Source organism: Rhinolophus ferrumequinum, chromosome 10, assembly GCF_004115265.2.
Source record: "Rhinolophus ferrumequinum isolate MPI-CBG mRhiFer1 chromosome 10, mRhiFer1_v1.p, whole genome shotgun sequence".
NCBI lineage: Eukaryota > Metazoa > Chordata > Mammalia > Chiroptera > Rhinolophidae > Rhinolophus > Rhinolophus ferrumequinum.
This window is the reverse complement of record NC_046293.1, coordinates 88,248,951-88,264,460: the sequence shown is the minus strand read 5'-3', so window position 1 is coordinate 88,264,460 and position 15,510 is coordinate 88,248,951. Positions and strand designations below refer to the sequence as shown.

The 15,510-nt window shown below is 54.9% G+C and overlaps 1 protein-coding gene across 6 annotated transcripts in view; it reads right to left on the bottom strand.

Annotated features, from left to right (window-relative positions):
- Positions 1-2,032: 2,032 nt before the first annotated feature.
- IQSEC3 (IQ motif and Sec7 domain ArfGEF 3) overlaps positions 2,033-15,510 on the bottom strand; it is a 100,543-nt gene continuing 87,065 nt past the window's right edge. For 2 of the 6 annotated variants that reach the window (XM_033117365.1, XM_033117368.1), the window contains 5 exons: positions 14,246-14,345; positions 13,929-14,090; positions 11,095-11,187; positions 9,116-9,165; positions 2,033-5,644 (listed from right to left, as the gene is read on the bottom strand). In XM_033117365.1, the coding sequence (XP_032973256.1) occupies positions 5,207-5,644; positions 9,116-9,165; positions 11,095-11,187; positions 13,929-14,090; positions 14,246-14,345 (843 nt within the window). In that variant the 3' untranslated portion in view covers positions 2,033-5,206. Of the gene's footprint in view, positions 5,645-7,992; positions 9,030-9,115; positions 9,166-11,094; positions 11,188-13,928; positions 14,091-14,245; positions 14,346-15,510 lie in introns of all 6 variants that reach the window. The other 4 variants (XR_004424146.1, XR_004424145.1, XM_033117366.1 and 1 more) reach the window with 4 other exon arrangements.

Here is a 15,510-nt window from a genome sequence, read left to right as displayed (position 1 = left end):
GTTTTCTAGAAGCCCAGTTTTATCATTTTCTCAACAAAGGTGATTTTTAAATGCATCTAAGTAAGATTTAGTAAGAATTTTCATGTAAGTAAATTCATATATCAGGAAATAGTCCTTTGCAGACTCTCCCTGTAGGGGTGGTCTCTGACTGGCTCACCTGCCCTCAGACCTCACCTTGACCTTGTTGAATCTGCCTTCTTGGAGGGCCTCCTTGAATGTTCACTCTAAAATAGCCCCATCACCTCTATTGCACCACCCACCGTTTGCTATGTGAAAATAGTTGGTCCAGTTGTTGACTTCTGACGGAACCACCCAATGGGAACACCTGGCTAGCAGGAGCGTTGTCTGTCCCGTTCACTGTACATCCCAGCATCCAGACCATTACCTGGGGCATGCCAGGTGTTCATGAGCTTGTTGAATTCTCCCTGACTTCTAGCATTGGCATCTTGTTCTGGCCCATTGCTCTCAGGCAGAATCCCGCAAATCCAGGGCCCCTTACTGGAAACATTCCAAGTCAATGGCTGATGACTTTGAGTTTCCCCATCTAAACGGTCACTACAAGGGAGCAGCACTGAGCACAGCTCTCCATCATATGGCAGATGGACCCAGAGGGGCCTGAAACACCAGCAGGCTCTATCAGAACAGAACGGCCTCCTTCTCTTACTGCACGGATGGTCATTCCTCCTAGATGACCTCAGAGGCCAGAAGACTCGGAGAATGGTGGCACTGCCCCACGTCCCCACACAGACAGCAGCAGGCCCTTTTGGCCCTCAGCCCTCTCCCAGGCCTGGGCTGAGCTGAGTTCTCAAGGGGCCAGTTCTCAGCTTCCTGGGTCAAAGAGTTCCCAGGACGGGACAGGTCATAGCTGGCCCCTTCTTTCCCTGGAATTTCCCATTTCCTTGAAGGAGGGTTAAGTCACGTTGCCTTTCACTTTAACAGGGGATAAGGGGACGCAGCCTGAGGAACCGTCAAGACTTCTGGCTGTTCAGAGTTCTGGGTACCAGAAGAGCTGGATTCTCTTCCAGTGTCCTTGGACCAGCCTTCCTGGCCAGTTGCTTTTCTCCCACAGCGCAGTGTCTCTGATGCCTCAGCGTTGCTGGAAGGCTCTCTCCTCTCTCCCTGGCCAGGAGAAGTCACTCCGTGTCAAGTCCCTATTGTGGAGCCTGATCTGAGCATGGCACGTGACTGTGAACGCTCGCCAAGCACTTTGTGTCGCTCTCTAGCCCTGATTTCAGTCTTCTCTCCTGCATTACAGACACTTGGCTGTTGTCATCGCCCTCTGCAGAATCTTGGTATCCCCTCCAGCACCCAACAGGGGACCTGGCACACTGTGGGGCTTGGTAAACGTTTGCTCCATTGCACTCTCTGGCTCCCTGCACTTTTCTCAGCAATATTTCCCCAATCTTTCCACCTGAGTCTGACTCCCCCTGCATGGCAGGAAGAGTACACCCCAGGGACTGTCAAATCAGACCTTGTGATTACAAGGTAGGGCTTCAGGAGCTGACGTCTGGGGAAAACAACCAGAGGCAGATGATCCCCCACGGTCAGTGGGACCCAGGCCCCCCAACACACCCTCGCTCTCCGTTACAGGAAGTCAAGCGGGGCAGGTGGGATTCTAGCCCATCGCCTCTCGCCGTGCTGGGTGCACACTGGCGGTCACGGAGCTTCCCCTCCAAAGTTGCCCCTGCTCTCCACTGTAACCTGCCCTCTCGATTGGCTCAGTGTGAGTGTGTGTGAACTCCTTGGCCCTGCACCCCCAGCTTGGACCCACTGCCCACCCATCAGATGAGCCCCGTACCCAAGCTTCATCTAATATAAGACAGCACTTCCTTGTCCCATCACATGGTGGCTCAGAAGGACCTTACCCTGGGAGAAGGGATGACGTCACCATGGTCAGAGAAGAGCAGCCTGGCTGCCCAGCTGCCGCTTAAAGACCCCAGGGCTGAGGGCATTGGAATGTCCTCTTGCTTCAGATTTAAGGTGGGCCCTCCCTCTTGGAGAACAAAAGACACACAACTGACAGTTTGTTCAAGTGACATATTTCAATATAATCTCTAAAACTATGAATTGAACAGATAAAATACCTCTGGGCTATTTTGTTACAAAATATTTGCCATTTGGCTTAGTTGCTGGGTGCAGCCACCCTGCTTTTCCCTAGAGAGGTTTCTCTCCAGCGGAGCGAAGGGGTGTATGCAGGGAGGAAGGGTGCAGCAAGAAGGTATGTACAGCAGAACACAGGGACAGACGGATAGATGGTTATCAGGGAAGCCTATTGGGTACAAAGAGACATTCTGGCAGGCTATGGGGAACAGGTGGGGTGGCGGTTAAGGATTTTAAGGGTGAAGGGCCCAGGGCTGACAAATGTGTGTGCCTTTGGATACAGGCAGGCTTCTAGGTCAAGCTGCCCGGGCAGAGCCTCGCTCCAGATCTAGAGGTGGGACTTGCTCAAAAGTGGGTGGGAAAGCTTGTTTCATTTCCACTCCTGATTCTGGAGCTGGAGCTAAATGGATAAAATTGAGAGAGGGGCACAGGTCCCCCAAAATAAGGCCTAGAGAGTAGATAGAGTGAGGCCATGTTGGGGTAATTGGACACGTATCCAGGGGGCTGTGTCCGGGGATGCAGTCTGCACTGCACTGCCCCTCAGCCTTGGAAGAGCAGGAGGGCCTGTGAACATGTCCAGCTGGACCCTCTGCAAGGACTGGGGGGCAGGAGGCTGGTCCTAGTCTCTGAGGGTTAGGCTCTGGGGATGGTGACAGAGAGGGTCTCAACCTTAGCCTGCCTGCTGACCAGGAGAGGGAGGATGCAGACACTGGGAACTCTTGCTTCCCTGACAGTGGTGGCGGCCCGCTGCGTCCCGCCCCAGGCCACTCACAGCTCAGGCTTGCCCTGTGTTCTACAAGCACAGGCTGGTCTGCATCCTAGGCCAGGACTCCCAGTGCTGACAGTGGGGCCCAGGGCAGCCCCCGCAGCAGCTGGGGGTAAACCCCACTACCCGAGCATCTGGGTCTTCAGAGAGAGGTTCCGCGTGCCAGCCTTAAGACCTCTGCTGGTCCCCGTCTGGAAAGTCAGGGCTGCAGCAGAGGTGGGGGGAGGGGCCAGGGCTGTGCCCATTGACACGGGTGGGGGGCACTGTGTCAGCTAGAAGCATGATGTGAGCAGGTGACAAGGCCTGCTGGCTGGGACTGTGCCCCTTCTCACCATCCCCTGGCATTCATGGTCCGCACCCCATAAACATGGTTAGCCACCTCAGAACGTCTCTTCCTTCATAACTCATACTCCCCGATGCCCATCTGTAACTTCCACTCTGTTTCCAGCCCCCCTCATTCACTCCCATTGCCACCACTCTGCTCCTGCTGCCCCGCTGTCACTCTTCAGGGACAATCCCTGCCCTGGCCAAGGGCATCAGAGGTGTCTGACTTCGTGCAACCATCTGTCAGCCACTCCGTTCCAAAAGGCTCGGATTGGTGTGTCCTTGTCACAGAAGACACACAGGAAAGGCAACGAGGAGAAAAGCAGGTCGTCTGGGGAGCCACAGGGGAGGAGACTGTAAATTGGTCACAAGTTATGGAAACCGGGCTGACAAAGACAGGGCCAGAAATAAACTCACTGGGTGACATCATAATGACGTCTGGTGACCACACACAAATGGACAAAACTAGGTCATCTGGAAGCTCTGAGCGCGGGAGAAGCATCGGGGCCTCCTGGCTAGCCCACGGGACTGCAGTGGGGTGTGGGTCGAGGAGAGGCAAATTCACTTTAGACTCGGCCCACATCCACTGTCAGCTCTTGGGACGCTTTGATAACAGGCTCCCAGTAGGAGGGGGTGTCTCACTGAAGGACAGCAATGGGCCGATGGCCCAGGACCGGTCCAGGCTGGCTTGTACATGCCTGGGGGCCTGGTACCTCCGGAGGCCTTTGACGGGGGTTGCACAGGCTCCGTGGAGTCACAGGAAGGCTGACTCCCTGATTCTGCTTGGCCCCCGTAGGTCAGCGAGCCCCACTTAGCTCTCCTTTGCCATTTTAAGGGTGGAGGGACTCTTTGAGCAGCTCCTGCAGGAGGCAGGTCTGGTGCCTCCCTAGGGAGGCGGATGGGGGAGATGTAAAGGCTGAGAGGTGAGTTTGGGATGACAGCAAGGGAAATGCAAGTGCCTGTGGAGCACCCGCGTCTCTCGCCCACTCCTGCATCCAAACCCCTCTCGGAGGCCACGGAAGGCATGCAAGAAGGAGCCCTGTCTCAGTCCCAAGTCTACGTCCACAGGGCGTACCAGGTGGCATTTGCCCCTGGACAGACCACGGCCCCTTCTCCCTATTCCCACTTCCACAGTGGGAGACGTTAACCTGGTTCGCACACGTGTTTGTTTACGGCGGTGCACACCTTATGTTGGCTGGGTGTTATTTGGGGCTAGGGAACTAAAATTCCAGGAAGGTGCATTTTGTAGAGATATGACCTCATGATTCCACAGCCTTGTTGAAATTGAACCAAAGAAGCTGAGAGTGGTCTGCCTTCTCTCCTCTCTCTCTCACAACTTTCCTGGAGTCTAGGGAGCCCTGGGCTTCTCTGAGAAAGAGAAGGCCCTGGGAAGAGGGGGAGGACATGGTCAGGACAGCCAACATCCTTGGGGACAGATGAGCAGCCTCACGAGACTGCCAAGATTGGGGAGGGGGCAGGGGCAGCAGAGAAAGCCCCGCTCCTCACACTCCCACCCCCTAGTCCTTCCAGGGATCCATGGTGCCCCTCCTCTACCCAGTGCAGCCCCTAAAGCTGAGCAGGGAGCCCAGCCACCTTCTGTCCAGTGCTCAGGCACTGGCTCCCAGCCCCTCGCGCCACCCTTCCGGCCTGAGGCCTAGGGCCCAACAGACTCGACCCAGAAGCTGGGTAGGCCCTCAGCTCCTGTTCTCTCAGTCCACGGTCCATGTGGTGAGGGGTGGCAGGAAGATGAGGAGGCCTGGCCGTGCCTGGCTGCGTAGGGTCCGGGACAGTGCGGTGGTGTCTCCAGATTTGGGGGCAAGGTGCTCAACTAAATAAGGGAAGCATGGTCGGGTGAGGCAAACCCAGGTGCCAGGGACTGGGGTTCTCTTCCCAAAACGACGGTGATGGTGACCAGGAACGCAGTGTGCCAGGGTGTGAGGAGCAGCGAAGGGGCGCTGGGTGCAGTCCAGGGACCCTGGTGACAGCTCTCCTGGGACAGCAGCATGGAGGCAGAGTCTACACCAGGCTCCTGGAGCCGCTGGAGTAGCGGCGCCGGTGCAGCAGGGAGCCGGGTGGACAGTACTGGTGAGGGTGGTTGTAGGGGGGCGGGGGTGGGGGCAGCGGGGGCTGGTGGATGACCTTGACTGGGGAGCCTGGGCCACCCAGGGGTGTGGAGCCACAGGAGTCGGAGGAGGAGGAGGCGTAGCAGGAGAGAGCCTGGCTTAGCAGGGGCTCCATGCGTGCCAAGCAGGGCTTGTCCAGGACAATGACCTTGACAATTTGCTGGCACTGCACCAGGGTCCCTGGGGGTGTGGGTGGCGGTGGTGGCAACGGCGGCGGGGGCTGCTCTCTCAGGGGGCTAGGCTGCGGGTCTGGCAGTGGCGCCGGAGCTCCCCTCTCGGCCCCCAGCCCGGAGTTGTGCTGGGACGTTTGAAGCCTGTTGTGAATTGACACCTAGTTTAGAAACAGCCAAAGAAGCATGAAATGTTACAAGACTAATTCCCAGCTACTAGGACTGGCTACCCTGAGCCTCCCTGCTCCCCTTCCCTGGCTCCTGTGCCCATTAGGGGCTCTCAGCCCTCACCTTCACCCACACCCCATCTCTCCACTCGGAGAAAAATGGTTGCTGACAGAGGCTCCGACTCTGGGTACAGTCAAGAGACTGGCGTGCTCCGCCCGCGGCCGCGAGCAGGCTCAGCTCATCTGTGAGAGGGGCCGTTGGACCAGATGACCGTCAGGAGCTCTGCACTCTGACTTCAGGGACCTGCTGGGTGGCTTTGGGCCATGGGAAACTTCTCCCCACCTTCCTCTCTCCTTTGAGCTTGAAAAGCAGGGTATTTGCTCCCTCCCCGCCTCCCAGGGGTGACTGGAGGACAAAGGGAGGACACAGGAACAGGGCCCAGCAGCCCCTCTCCTCCCCTGTCTTTGTTAGAGGGGAAGCCTCATTGTTATCATTGACACCAGGAAGGCACCCAAACTCCAGAATGCCGGGGACACTGGAGGGGTGATCCAGACCTACCCCCTCTTCTCAGACTCCCCAAGGCTACAACCACACATTCAAGAGCAGTCCAGAGAGCCAAGGCCAGAGTCAGGTCCCCAGCTGCCTTTCTGGCCCAACCTGGGTCTTGGCTAAATTTGTTCTGCTGCAGGAAGGGTACCCAGAAAGGACTCTAATCTTTATCCCCTAGGTGGGGCATGAGGAGGGGGCCCCCTCCCTCTGACCGTGGAGGTCACTGTGGACCAGCCTGGCCTCCTCTTGCTAACAGGGGAGGGGTAAAAAATGGGTGGAAGGGAGGCTAAAGGATTCTGGAAGGAGAGGGGTTAATTCCTTACCCCAAGCTCCCAGGCTGTAGATATGTGGTATGTCAATACCACAACCTCCTTTTGACGCCTGAGCCCTTTGGGGGGTGGCCCTTCTCTCTGAGGATGCTTCCTACTTTCCTTGGTACCACAACCCAGGACCAGCTGCTCAGAGCATGGGGGTGAGGACCCAGGCTACAGGGAGGGGACCTTATCCTCAGGCCTAGACCAGGATGGCCCAGCCCAAAACTATCTCAGAGCCTTAAACCAGCAGCTCCGAACCCTATCTGTTGGCAGAAGGTGCAATTGTGGGGACTCCCCCCCATTCCCAGGTCTGTGCACTCCCAGTGGGCTGCTTCCCTCTCCACAGCTCCCCAAGCCCCCTTCTTTCTCTTCTCTTCAATATTCACAAGCCCCCTGTGCCATGCTCAGCTTGCTACAAGCTTTGCTCTTCATTCTCAACCTACAGTTTTGGCAGCACTGAGATTCCCCCAAACTAATGACGGAGCCTCTAGGCCGCTCACTGCCTTGCCAAGACACAGGGCAGGCTGAGAGCGTGGCTGGGGCCCACCTTCCTCCTGGGGAGCCCTCTGTGGTCCTCATTCAGGCAGAAGGCCTCTGTCCATCGCTGCGGGAGGGGACCGGCTCCTTTCCCCACTTGCTTGTATTCTGAGTTATTCCCCCAGAGAAAAGTGGCTGAGAGCAGACATGGGCTTGTGTCCCTGCTGCTCTCTCTCCCCAGACACTACAGCTGCCCCTCTGTAGGCAGACGCCCGGCTGCCCCAGTTCAGACTCACTGAACCTCCTCTCTCCTCTCCCAGCTGCCCCCCACGTGGCCCACAGCTCCTGGTTTCATCCTGCTCCTCCTCTTCACCTCCTGCTTTCGGAGTCCACCTCCACTGTCCCACCTGCCTCCTCACCTCAGCCTGCTCACTTATCTTTAATAGTATGTGAAAAGCAGGAAATGACAGCAAGACATTCTCTCATTCTGACCCCCTTCTCACCTCCCTGCTGATGAGAGAAAGGAGAGAGAGAGAGAGAGAGAGAGAGAGAGAGAGAGAGAGAGAGAGAGAAGAGATTGACGATGGAACATGAGTAGCAGGTCAGAACAGCTCAGAGAAGATGGAGAAGCACCTGCCGGAGGGGCCTGGCACGGCAACGACAGAATGACAGAGAGAGGGCAGAGGACAAGAGAGCTGGGGGTTCAGCTGAGAGGCCAGGGCAGGGAGGCTGCCCTCTGTGCAGGGGAGCAGAGGCTGGCAGGGCCCTGGGGCTAGCTGGGAGTGGCAGCCTTGCAGATAGCCACATGGCCCTCTGGGCAGGGCGGGAGGGGAGAACGGGCCATCAGATTGCTTGTCCTCCCTATGCAGGACAGGCTAAGGCAAGGGCAGGGCTGGCAGAACCAATGGGAGGGCTGGTAATTGTGTGTTTATCTGCAAGGCTAGAGAATGGGCAGCTGCAGGAAGATGGGGAGAGGAGAGGGCAGGGGATGGAATACCCACCCTGGGGGCTTGTCAGCTGCTGGGGCAGGAAGCTCCTCCGTGTAAAGGTGCCTCCTCCAGACACAGGTGTGTGGGGGGTGGGGGACCATGAGGAGAGAGAAGGACCTGGGCTCCCCTGGGGTATTCTGGGGCTTCCCCCAGTTTAGGCTGGTGGGCAGGGCTCCTCCCTCAGACCTCTAAGTGGAGGCTCCTCCACTTGGAGAGGGGGTTGGGAAAGGAGGTGTCTGTGTGAGCAGCTAGTGGTCCCTGGAGGCATGGCAGAAAAGGAATGAGGGGCTCACTGGGGTTCAAGGGGAGCCAGTGCAGGAGGACTGGCGCCCAGCAAGGCTTGCAGGGGCAACTGCATGTCTCCCAGGTGAAACTTTTGGGGCCTGAGAAGGACTGGCTGCTGCTGTTACTTCCCCAGTGTCTTCCTACGTGGCTTGAGGACGGCTTCCCTTCCCTCCAACAGGGATAGTCTTCAGATAGATAAGCTCGTCCCCCAGAAAAACCCTAAGACAATGCAATCCTACTCTTTCTCATTTTCAGCTGCACACATCCCTACCCCATGGCCAGCTTTCCAGATGGACCCGCTCTTCCAGGGAGAAGCTCCACCTTCCCAGCTGCCCCCCACTCTCAAGTCTCCAACTTCCCTAAGAGGCACCTGGGAGGGCAGCGTCCATCCTGGAAGGTGACTCTACGGAGGGGTCCAGGCTCCCTCACGGAGGGTGGGAGGCCTTGAGGGAGAGGGAATGCTGGGTTCTCTGATCTAGCAGGTTTTAGGGGATCCGTGAGCAGTGTGCGGAGGACGTGGGTTTGGGGGTGTGTGGGAGGGATTGCAGTGGAGGCACATGGGCTCCATCTGCATGGCGTTAGTCTGGGTCCTGGGCCTTGGAGGGCAATCAGCTGGGGCAAGCCAGCCTGGCGGGCTGGGAGAAAGCGCTGCAGTTTAATTAGGCGCTGGGACCATGGCATTACTCATGCTAGCAGTAACTTTTAATTGTATCTCTTGAAATTGGTAAAGTGGTGAGTCGGGCTGGGGAGGCATTGATTAATACCTGAGAAGAGAAACAACAGAGACGGTGAGAAGAAGGACAAGCGGGGGCACAGAATCACTCACCTGGGCAACCAGGCCTCCACTTACCTCCACCGTGCTCTCTGTAGGCCTCTCCCCCAGGGCAGCTTCCCTTTTGGCTTTGAATGCAAAGAGCACAGGGCTCATTCTCCACCCGTCCCAGTACAAGCCCCTGCCCCCTGCCACACTCCCAAACTGAGCATGCCTGCAATTATAGGGTGTGGGGAGTAAGACTCACTCCTGACTGAGATGCACCCCCGGGGCAGTGGACTGGCACTTGGAGCCCAATTCCTACACTTAACAGCTGTGTGGCTTCGGGCAAGATGCTACCCCTCTCTGGGCCTCCACAGAGCAGAAGATCTCTGACATTCCTCCTGACGTGGGCATTGTTGAGCCTAATTCACTCACAGTCGAAGCCTTCCCAACGTGGACTGTGCAAGTTGGTTATGAGCTGGCATTGGTTCTTAGCTCCCAGAAACACAAGGAAGGCTCTCCTGGTCATAGCACTGCATTAATCAGTCTCCTTCAAGTACAGGCTCCTTGAGGGAGGGGCCATGTTTCTTTTTTTATTCCCATCCCTGCTGCTTAGCTGACTGGTGAGGATTCGGTGAGCTGAGACCTGTACGGCACTCACCACAGGGTCTGGCGCTCACCAGAGCTCTGTAATTGCTACACGGGTGTTCTGGCTGGACAGGCTCAGCACCGGGGACCCTTTGGACCCCCAGGGACAGGTTGATGACTTTTTCTGGCTCCATCACCCCCTGCCCAGCATGCATCCCGGGGCTCCTCTGATTTCTCACACCCCCGGGATGTGGGGGTGCCAATTCCCAAGCTGTGCTCATCCTTCTGCTTTCAGCAGCACAAGAGGGAGGTGTGCCATGTTTGGGACCAAGAAGCACCCCATATGGAGGCACCTGATAGACAGGCCTCGAGAGACACACATCCTGGTCTGACCGGGGGCTGCAGCTTAAAAGAGGCAGGTTGGGGTGCAGGCTGTGTGGTGGGCTGTCAGGGAATCAGTCACAGCTGAGATTCGGCTCTGGAGTTTAAACAGCTGCGAACACAAGCAGCGACCCAAGTACTGTGACCTGATAGAAATGAAGGGGCCAGCTGAAAATCAGGCAGGAGGGAGAATTATGAATGCATGATGGTTCGCAAACCCATTCACGGAGATGACATCACAGTGAGAATCTCCACGCAGCTAAAAGAGCCCTAAGTCATGCTTGGAAGATGAATCCCATCTCCCAGCTGGTATGACCCATCTTGTGGTGCTGTCTGTCACAGCATCGCGGCATCCTGGCCGTCACTGAGGGCTGTGGACCAGCATGAAACCCACTGGAGTTTCTCAGCTCAAAGCTGATGTCTTGCTGGACCCTGGCTTTACCGGGCTTAGCACGGGGCACAGAGCAGGTTCTTGGTCAATGTTCAGTGTAAGAATAAATGCCTGAGTGAATGAATGAGTGCACTGTGCTGGGCTTCTATTGGGATGGGATTTAACTCTCATGCCACCTCTCCTTCAAATTCTTTTTCATTTGGGCCTGGTGGAGCGAAGGTGGAGGTGAGTCCTCCCGTGCTCCCTGCAGGGAGGGGTAGGGGAGAACAAGGAGAAGGGAGGTAGCCAGCTGTCAGTGGGAGGAAGGAAGCAAGTCTAGAGAAAGTGGCTAAGGGAGTACAAAGCCTGAAGCTGGATTCTTTCATGGGGAGTGAAGAGTTCAGTCACCCCCAGTGAGCCAGCAGTCTTCAGAGAGCCCAGGTGTGGGAGGGTAGGACACATCCGCCCTGGGCCAGGTGATTAGCACTCAGCCTGGCTGTCTCACGTGGACCCGCCTTAGTGCAGTCTCTCCGCTTCCTCCTTACTCCCACTCCTAAGGCCCCGTGAGGTTAAGCCTGGAGCCCCTCAGCAGGAATAGACGGCCATGGAAATGAGCACTTCCCTCACCCGAATCTCCCAGGAACCCAAGCCCGGGGCGGCGAGTGGCTTCCACGTGGCCCAGGCCCTGGCCACTCAGGCCTGGGGTCTGGAAGTCTGGAGCAGAGCCCAGGCTCACCTGTAGGGGATCCCTGCTTCGACTGTGGGTCCACCTGGGCTCCTCCGGACTTGAAGGAGAGCGTCTTTGCTCCCTGCTGTTTCTCCAGCTCCCCTAGGGAATGGAGAGGCTTATGAACAGGGAGAAACCCTAACGTCCACCACACAGAGGGGAAGAAGAAATGAGGGGACAAGGAGAGTAGGAAGAGGACAAATCCCTAACACATGCTGCAAAACATGGGCCTCAGAATCTGGCACCCCACTTCACGGCAAGTTAAATGCCCTCTAGCATCTCCGTTTCTTCATCTGTATGTGGGGATGAACTGTCAGAGCTTGAATGTCAGAGAGGCAGTAGAAGACGTTAAGAAGAAGACGGTAGGCTGTGTGGGTTTGAATCCTGGTTCTGATATTTCCTAGCTGTGTAGGCAAGTTAGTCAACTTCTCCGTGTCTCATTTGAGGGGCAGCAGAGACCACTTCAGTGTCATTAAAAGGATTACATGAGGAAATACACTGAGGCACTTAGAACAAGGCCTGGCTTGCGGCAAGTGCTCAATAAATAGTAGCTTTTAGGACAATGCGCGAGAAGCACTTGGCACAGCAGAACTCAGCAGTGGCTGGAGACAGCTAAGCTAGCCTGCCCACCGTGCTTCCCCCACGACTGAGCCGCCCTAGCCCGCTGCGCTTCCTGGGGTTTTCAGAGGTCTCCCCAGGAGGAGACCACAAGTGCCCGGGGGCTTGCTGGTGCCACACAGCCCGCATGGCAGGGCGGCTGTCTTGGGACTCCACTTGAAATTCTCTCACTAGACTGCAAACCCGTTCCTTCCTGTTCTTCTCTCAGTGCTACTAGAGACCTGCCAGTTACCATCCTTGGAGATTTGACAGGCATTATTAAATCACTCCTTCAGCTTCTCTCTTCCAGGAGACATAACTCAAGTTCCTTTTATTAAAGCAACTCTCCTGGGTCCCATTTTCTGCTTCTCTGGTTGTCTACAATCCAGGGACACCAGTCTGCAAACCCCAAAACCAAAACAATTTGTCCTGATTTGCCTGGCCCACACCATCAATCAATACGAAGGAGTTTTTACTGAACCGAGAGTCCTCTCTCTCCCTGCAGTGGGGCTCTCTTGGCTTTGGAGGAATCAGCATCGTAGTTATAGGTAGGGAGTCCAACGAGCCTGGGAGCAGATCTTGTTTTGTCACTGACTGTGAACTTGGACAACTTCCTTAAGCTCTGTTAGACTCAGTTTCCTTATTTGTAAAATGAGGACACTACTACTCACCTCTGTGGCAAGAATTACCGTGTTTCCCCGAAAATAAGACCAGGTCTTATATTAAGGTTTGCTCCAAAAGCCATATTAGAGCTGATGGTCCGGCTAGATCTTATTTTCAGGGAAATACGGTACCTCTCCATTTGAAGAATAAGAGCCCGATGTGAGCCTCTCTCCCTGCTCTCCTGCCCTCTAAACAGCAGGAGAGGACATGTACCCTTGCACATACAGATTCTGGCAATATCGACCCCTTTGTACTTTGGGGAGAGATATGATGTGCTGTTCCCTGGCTGATGGGGGAAAGGTGCCTCTTCCAGCAATGCTGGTGCCCATTGGCCCAGTCTGGCCCCCCAGGGCTGTGTGGAGCCATCTGTGACATTTTGACAATGAGAGAAGAGAAGCCATTTCAGGGTGTCCCCTTGAGAATGTTCAAAGTCAACAGCCGAGGTGGCATCTCTGAGTATCCAGCCCAGCCCTTGCAAAGACTCTGTTTGTTAGACTGCGGAACTCAGGTAGGCCAACGGAGTACAGAAAGGGAATTTATACACTCCTCCACCCAAACAGTTACCTGCTTTATACTCTGTTCTGGTGGGTTTTTGTTTTAACCTGATTTAGTTGTTTTCTTAGGAAACTATCAACAAAACCTCTTCTCGCACTATCAGAGTACAAAGGCCATGAACCTGGCTGGGTATCAGACTTACATGCAAATTCCAGCTCCTCTGCTTCTGAGCTGCATGACTTTGGACACACCCCGTAACTTCTCTGAGTCTCATCTGTCAAATGGGGATGAACGCACCTACTTTGCAGCACCACTGTTAGGATCAGTGGAATATAAACAAACTGCCTGGTACATAGTAGGTGACCCAAGATGCTGATTAAAAACCACCACTTGGTCATACTGGACGCCTGCTCAGAAACTCCCACTGCCTTTCCTGTTGCCTAATGGATTTATGTGAATTTGGAAACCCTTTTCCACTAAGTGGCCAGATGAGGCAGACCTGAAGTCGATTTTTATTTTTTGTTTTACTTTCTGAATCCATCCTTATTTGTTTGTCTTAAAGGCTATCTGAAGCCATTGCACTGCTTAAACAGTAAGAGCTTGCAAATGGGCATAGGTTGCAGGTCATCACTGTTCTTTTCTTAACCCAAAAAGCAACCAGTAACCACTAGATGTATCAAAATGCCTGAATTGGAACAATCCAGCATGAAGGCATTCCTCAGAGGAACAGAAAGCCAACTCTAAGATAAGGGATAGTCAGAAAATCAGCCCGGGCTCTTCAAAAAGACAACGTTATGAAAAATAAAGTGTGTGTGGCGGGGAGGGAACGATTCAAGATTAAAGAGATGAAAGAAATGAAATAAATTGTGAAGAAACATGAAGAGCAGGGCACCCACATGGGGCCGTGATGGTACCGTGGGCTGGGGATGTGTGAGGGTTTGGATGGCAGGAGGGTCCTCGGCTTACCTCACACTCACCCCAAAGTGGGGGAAGGAGTCAGAATCATGTCTGTCTGCCAGCCAACTGACGGGCAGCTGGCCCTCTCCCTGCCCACCACCTCACGACCCTGGGGAGCTCCGTGTCCTTACACTCTATCCGGATCTGCTCCAGCTCGGTCACTTCGGCAATGGACTCCTTCAGGTCCTCCACAAACTTCTGCATCTCGTCCGAGCCCAGGGCACAGAAATGCAACACCTGCTTCTTCTCGGAGCCCGAGAGCGGGGTCACCAGGGTGATGCCATGAGAGTAATCTGGAAACCAGAGCCCAGGCCCACGGGCCGTGAGTAGCAGCGGGTGAGGCATGAGGCTGGAGCCAGCCCAGCGTGCTTGCCCCTCCACCGTCCTACAATCCTCAGCTTCCTTCCGACCACCGTCTGCCATGTCTCTGGGGCCCACTGAGACTTACATTCATTCTCAAAGAGGTGGAACTGCATGCCCAGCAGGCCAACCGACTTGCAGAAGGTGTATGTGGAGGAGCTCTTCTTCTTCGGGCAAAGTTTGAGAATCTGTCCAAGAGGGAGACAGAGACGCACTGGTGGGTATTCACATGCATGTGCACACGTGAATGTGTGAACTCCCCGGGATAACCATGAACACACAGCAAACACACACGCAGATACATGCACACTTATATACTTATGATACATGCACACACACATACGTATACGTGTACACACACACACATATAAACACCCACTGTATCAATTTTTTTTTCCACTGCATAAAACCCTGCAGTGGCGACTCCCACTGCACTTAGAAGAAGCCAGTCCATACTTCCTGCCCCCCGATCTGGTCCCTGCCTTACTATGGCTTATGCTCAAGCCACGCTTCCCTCCTTTCTGTAGATTGAACAAGGCAGGCTCAGTCCACCGCAGGCCCTTTGCACATGCTTTTCCCTTTCCACAACTCTCCCTGCAGCTTTTTTCATGGTGGGATTACTCTCATTACTTAGATCTTAACTCAGATGCTACCTTCTGAGAGATTCCTTCTTTGACCATCCTATTTAAAAGCAAACAAAAACGAAGTAAACAGAAACGTCCACCTTAACTCCAGTCACTCTCTATCCTCTCACCCTGTTTTCTTGTCTTCATAGCATCTTCCTCTCAGGATGATATCACCTTGTTTATCTTGGCAATTCTTGTTTTTACTCTCCCTCCCCTACTAAAATGAAAGCTCCATCAGCCAGGTGCTCAATACACCAATATTTCTCCAGCACCTTCTATGAGCTGGACTCTGGGTACAGGAGAATGGGAGACAGAGACAGCCCTGCCCTCAGGGTGCTTGCGCTATGGTGGAGGAAGACCATCAGAGTCAGGAAAACATAATGAGGAAAAAAAAGTGAAGAAATGGATAAATAAAGAAGGTAATTCCAGAAACTGAGAAGTGTTTTGAAGAAAATAGAATAGGGTAAGGGCTGGACAGTGACGGGGCAGGCTTCCTTAGTAGGTGGACAGGGAGGGCCTGCGTGCAAAGGGGATGTTTGAATTGAGGCCTGAATGAAGGCGGGAGGCAGTGGGGCAAAAGTGGGGCGTGGGGGGCGGGGTGTTTAAGCAGAAGGAGCTGCAAGAACAAAGGCCGGAGACAGACCGGCCTGGCTCATGCGAGGCAGCTCTGGGGCAAGGTGCCAGAGCAACAGGGACAGCAGCCAGGGAATGAGGTCAGAGGTCCTGC